The sequence below is a fragment of the Peromyscus leucopus genome, chromosome 4 (assembly GCF_004664715.2).
Source record: "Peromyscus leucopus breed LL Stock chromosome 4, UCI_PerLeu_2.1, whole genome shotgun sequence".
Taxonomy (NCBI): Eukaryota; Metazoa; Chordata; class Mammalia; order Rodentia; family Cricetidae; genus Peromyscus; species Peromyscus leucopus.
Window position 1 is genome coordinate 86191876 of NC_051066.1, and position 5889 is coordinate 86197764.

The 5889-nt window shown below is 34.1% G+C and overlaps 1 protein-coding gene across 1 annotated transcript; it reads left to right on the plus strand.

Annotated features, from left to right (window-relative positions):
• Nucleotides 1-249: 249 nt before the first annotated feature.
• On the plus strand, nt 250-1188 carry LOC114688271 (olfactory receptor 4K3-like). Its single transcript, XM_028862890.1, has one exon. It carries the CDS (start codon nt 250-252, stop codon nt 1186-1188), a length of 939 nt encoding a protein of 312 aa, XP_028718723.1.
• The last annotated feature ends 4701 nt before the right edge of the window (nt 1189-5889 follow it).

Here is a 5889-nt window from a genome sequence, read left to right on the forward strand (position 1 = left end):
TCTGAAACATTGTTCCTTTAAATTTACTCTATGCTCTGCTTTTACTAAAGTTAATCATGGTTCATGAGCTTTTACTTTGGATAGCAATTCCATTCAAATTCTTCTTTTTACATTTATTTGATTTCTCTTTACGTTTATTTGATGTATAGATGTTAAGTCCCAGTGTGACTGTCAAATTCAACAATCTAGTCCTTCTTGCACATCCCTCTGATAATCTTTCCTTTTCTGCAGGTTGTTTCTGAGAATAAAATGGATGGAGATTATCAGTCCTTCGGATCAGAATTTGTGCTTTGGGGACTTACCCAATCACAGAATCTTCAGGTTTTGCTCTTTGTGATATTTTTGATACTTTATCTGCTCATTGTGCTGGGAAATATTACTATCATGATCTTAATAACCACTGATCACCATCTCCACTCTCCCATGTACTTCTTACTGGCCAACCTGTCCTTTGTTGATATATGGCTTTCCTCAGTCACCACACCTAAGATGATATCAGACTTTCTCAGGGAACACAAAACCATTTCCTTTGCAGGCTGCATGTCCCAGGTCTTCTTTGCCCATTGCATTGCTGCAGGAGAGATGGTACTGTTACTGGTAATGGCTTATGACCGCTATGTGGCCATCTGCAAACCACTCCACTATTTCACCATTATGAACCTAAAAAGATGCACTAAGTTGGTGTTGACTTCCTGGACCATTGGCTTTGTGCATGCCATGAGTCAGCTTGTGGCAGTTCTACAGCTGCCTCTATGTGGTCCCTTGGAAATTGACAGCTTCTTCTGTGACATGCCACTCGTAATCAAGTTATCCTGCACAGATTCCCATGATTTGGATATTTACATGAATGCTGACTGTGGGGTTGTGGTTGTAACTTGCTTCATTCTGTTGCTCATTTCCTACACATATATCCTTATCACTGTTCGCCAGAGCTCTAAAGCTGGTGCATCTAAGGCCCTGTCTACATGCACTGCCCACATCACAGTGGTGATGCTCCTTTTTTTGCCCTGCATCTTTATCTATGTGTGGCCCCTCAGTATCACCTGGTTAGACAAATTTCTTGCTGTGTTTTACTCTGTTGTTACACCTCTCCTAAATCCAGCCATTTATACACTAAGAAACAAAGAAATAAAAAATGCTCTGAAAAGATTAAAAAAATATTTCAAGAGTCAAAAGGTAAATACTTAAAACCCAGAAAATTCACAATAAATATTTTTAATTGACATTTCAATAAAATTTGGAGAGGTTACAAATTTCGGTATTTATATGTACAATTAATTTTAGTATTTTGATATGTAATAGAAATATAATTCTGTAGACTGAACATTTTAATTATATAGAACACTAAATTATTTCTGAAAAACTTTAAAAACTGATCCTTCATCCTGAGAAAATTAGTGAATTGGCTCTTATATATCTTTAGTAATATGGAGAACCTAAATGTATTTGTAAAACTCATACTACCATTTTTGTAAAAGTCACCTAAATAATGCTCTTACAATATGAAAAATTTATTCTTTACCTTACCATACCCCACAAACATTTTTATTCATCCATTTGTAAAAAGTCAACATCACAACCTTTACATTATTCCAGCTTTCTCCAAAAGCACTAAAAGGGGAATAAGAAAATTGTGAAAGGATGAAACAAAAATTATAAACTGCACAAGATATACAAGTGGACATTATTTGGTGTTGATTTTATTACCTTAATAAAAATGAAATGGTAATATAAAAAATATAATGTTTTCTCATTTATCTGAGATTTAATAACTAAAGTTGTCCCTCAAATTACTGTTTATTATTTCAACAAAATCATGAACTATGGTTTTTCCACATACACATTCGTCCTAATATATATATATATTATATATATGTGTATATTATATATATATATATATATATATATATATATATCCTTGTTTCTCTGTGTCTTCTATCCCAACTGGCTCCCACACTCTTTATGCCTCCTCTTCTCCATACTTCCCTGAGCCATGAAGGGAGAGATTAGATGGAGACATTCCATTTAGGATTGAGTATTCCAAGGTTTCACATTCTTTGCACATTGTTCACTTGTGGGCCTCAGATTAGTTCCAATCTGCTGAATAAAGAAGATTTTCTGATGAGCAAGACACTGATAGCTGAGCAAGACATTGATCTGTGAATATAGCATTTCATTAGGAGTCATTTTATCACTATATTCTTTTAGTAGAATGCAAGTATTTAGTTTTTCCATTAGATCATTGGTCTGTCTGGTCTTAGGTTCTTGGCTGCATGGGCAGTGTCCAGCAGGGGTTCCAAGTCAAAAAAAATGAAAAATATATGTGATAGTAACATACATCAAGAGAAACTTCAGCAATCACTTTAATATTAGTCAAAGTAAGTTTCAGATGGAAGAATATTACTAGACAGAATAAAAGATCATTTCGCATAGAAAAAGTAGTTCAATTAATTATAATACAGCAATTTCTAAACTACATATTTCAGCATGTTCTAAACCACAAAGTTTTAAATATGTGACTCTTTTGATAGAATCACAATAAGTAATCACATATAGGAAAAGATATATTGAAACAGTCAAAACCCTATTTAAATGTTGATATAAGTCGATACAATTTATCAAAGATGAACTGATTTGATAAATTTATACTTGCATAAAACTTGCACCAAATTATCACACATCTGCTACCTAAGATACATGTAATAAATAATGATATGTTATACAATGATCTGAGCTATGAAATAAGTATCAATTTTCTTAAATTTTATTTTTAAAAGGTTCATATATGTGTATAATGTATCTGTATCTGAATCATATTCATCGATATTACCTCCTTCCAATTCCCTCATAGTTTCCTCTAATACGTGTCCTTTCTAAATCCATGTTCTCTTTTTAGTAACCTAATGAGTCCAATTTAGTGCTGCCCATGTGCATGTGAGTATTGAGTTATCCACTGGGACATGGGAAAGCCACAAGTAGCCACCCCAGTGGCTATCTATTTTAAATAACTGCTCAACTGGAGATCATACTGAGAAGTTCCTCTTCTCTCCATGTTGCAATTTTTAGCTAATTTGATCTTGCTCTTGGTTGCTCAACATAGCAAGATAGATAAGACCTATAAGCAGGAGCAGGCTAGACTCTCATAGCAGACACAAAACATATGCAATAAGTACACAAGCTCAGACAAAAGGTCAACACAATGGCAGTATCCTTCCACGACTTCTACTCCTATGGAAGAGGTCTTGAATGAAAATTACCCATAAGAATCTTAGGGCATGGGATTTAAAGGAACAATTATAAATATGATCAAAGAATACAAGTTTACAGAGATCAAAATAAGCACATGGAAGTATTTAAAGAAGAGAAGAGTAAATTTCTAATTAAAATCTAAGAATGTGGGCTGGAGAGATGGCTCAGTGGTTAAGAGCACCAACTGCTCTTCCAGAGGTCCTGAGTTCAATTCCCAGCAACCCCATGGTGGCTCACAACCACTTGTAATGAGATCTGGTGCCCTCTTCTGGCCTGCAGGAACACATGCAGGCAGAATACTGTATACATAATAAATTAATAAATCTTTTTAAAAAAAGCTTTAAAAAAAGAGAAAAGAAAAAAATCTAAGAAAGCACAGAGAAAAGTTTAATGATAAAGACAATTTAGGATTTGAAAGATAAATTTAGCAAAGAGAAATATGAAAAATAACTCAACTTGAAATTGAGATGGAATTGAAACAACACCACAGTTAGAAAACTTAGGAGGATATCTCACAAGTAGAATGGATTGAATAAAAGAATATTAAAATTGAAGATAAAAAAGATCACTGCACACACACACACAAAAAAAAAAAAACACAAGGAAAATGCAGAAACATTAGGACACCATGAAAAGCCCAAATCTACAAATTACAGTCATAGAAGGAGAAAGATCCCTGGTAAATAGCATAGAATAGATCTTCAATAGATCTTGCTCTTGGTTGCTCAACATAGCAAGATAGATAAGACCTATAAACAGGAGCAGGCTAGACTCTCATAGCAGACACAAAACAAATGCAATAAGTACACAAGCTCAGACAATAGAAGATTCTAATAGAAGAAAACTTCCCCAAATTAAAGAATATGGATACAAGAAGCTTATGGACTGCTAAGAAAGAACAGAAGAGAAACTCCCCATGCCATAAAATAGTTTAAACAGTTCAAAGAAAGGGTATTAAAAGCTACAAGAGAGAATTCACAAATCCTACCTAAAGGTAAACTCATCAGAATAACATCTGTCTACTCACTGGAAACTTTAAAAGCCAGAACAACACAGTACTCCAAATTCTAAAAAAAAAAAAAAAAAAAAAAAAAAAAAAAAAAAACAGATTTTAACCTAGAGTTCTTTGTCTCTCAAAACTATTTGCCAAAAATAAAATTAAAAAAAGCTAAAAGAATTTATGTCCATCAAACTAGTCCAACAAAGAATATAAGAAGTAATACTTTGAACTGAAATGAGGAATAGGCATGCCCACAAAGCTACAATATGAAAACAAATGAGGATATAATTACTGGAGTGTAAAATAGGACTAATAATACAAACAGAAAAAAGGTTAGAAATCCATAAAAACATTGCAATGATAACTTTAAATATTAATGTTCTAATTGCCAAATCACAAGAAATAGCTAAATATAATAGATTAAGAAGAAAGAGGCGCAAAGCTACACAGAGAAACCCTGTCTCAAAAAAAAAAAAAAAAGAAAGAGGGAGAACAAACTTCATTTTGTTGTGTACAAGGAACTCATCGTACCTTCAAGGATAGGCATTAACTTAGAGGGAAAGGCTGGAAGTAATGTATTCAAAAAAAAATGGGACCTCTGAACATGCATGTGTCCCAATACTATTTGAAAAAGTAGAGTCCAACCCAAAACTACTCAGAAGAGATAAAGAAGGAAATTTCACTCAGATTAAGAAAACAATTGACCAAGAACATAATTCAATAGTGAACATGTATGCACCAAACTTTGGTATACCCAACTGCATAAAAGCAAGACTGTGTCTCCTAGTAATGTCATAAGCTACACCCAAAATAAATCTCACCAACCTGACTGTTAAACATGAATTAAACAAGGATGATATAAATAGACATCCAAAAATGGGCAGGGAAAAATGCAGGAGACTGTAGCTAGAGTTTTTCTCTCCATGACCCACCAAGCCCTGGCAGTCCCGTAGCCCACTTATAAAATAAACATACGGACTCTTATATTATTTAAACTGCTTGGCCATTAGCTCAGGCCTACTATTGTCTAGCTCTTATTCTTATACTCAGCCCATTTCTGTTGATCTATATGTCACTACGTGTTCCATGGCTTTACCTGCTGCTTTACATGATGCTCCCTGGACAGCAGGCTGGCGTCTCCTCCTCTCTGCCTTCCTGTTCTCTCAATTCTCCTCTCTGCTAGTCCCGCCTATACTTCCTGCCTGGCTACTGGCCAATCAGTGTTTTATCAATCAGTCATCCACAGCAGGAGACCTTAACTCTACACATACAACTGGCATGCAACTAAGAATTCAGAGAGTAGAAAAAATAATTTTCTACAAGGAAGAACACACTGATTGGTTATCTAACACTAAATAGTCAGCACTAAAAACATATTCATGCAAGTAACATTACAAAAACTGAGCAGGTTATATTTAGGAATATATACATATATATGAAAATACAATTAATGAAAAGAGAGGCCATGCATTTGAAAAAGAGCAAGAAGGGATATATGAGAGGTTTGCGATGAAGAAAAGGGAAGGGAGAAATGATCGAAGTACATGTTAATATCAAAAAAGAAATAAATTAAAATAGCACACATAAAACTGGACTTCAGTACACCACCTAACCTCAACTCAATAATAGTAGGTAATTTC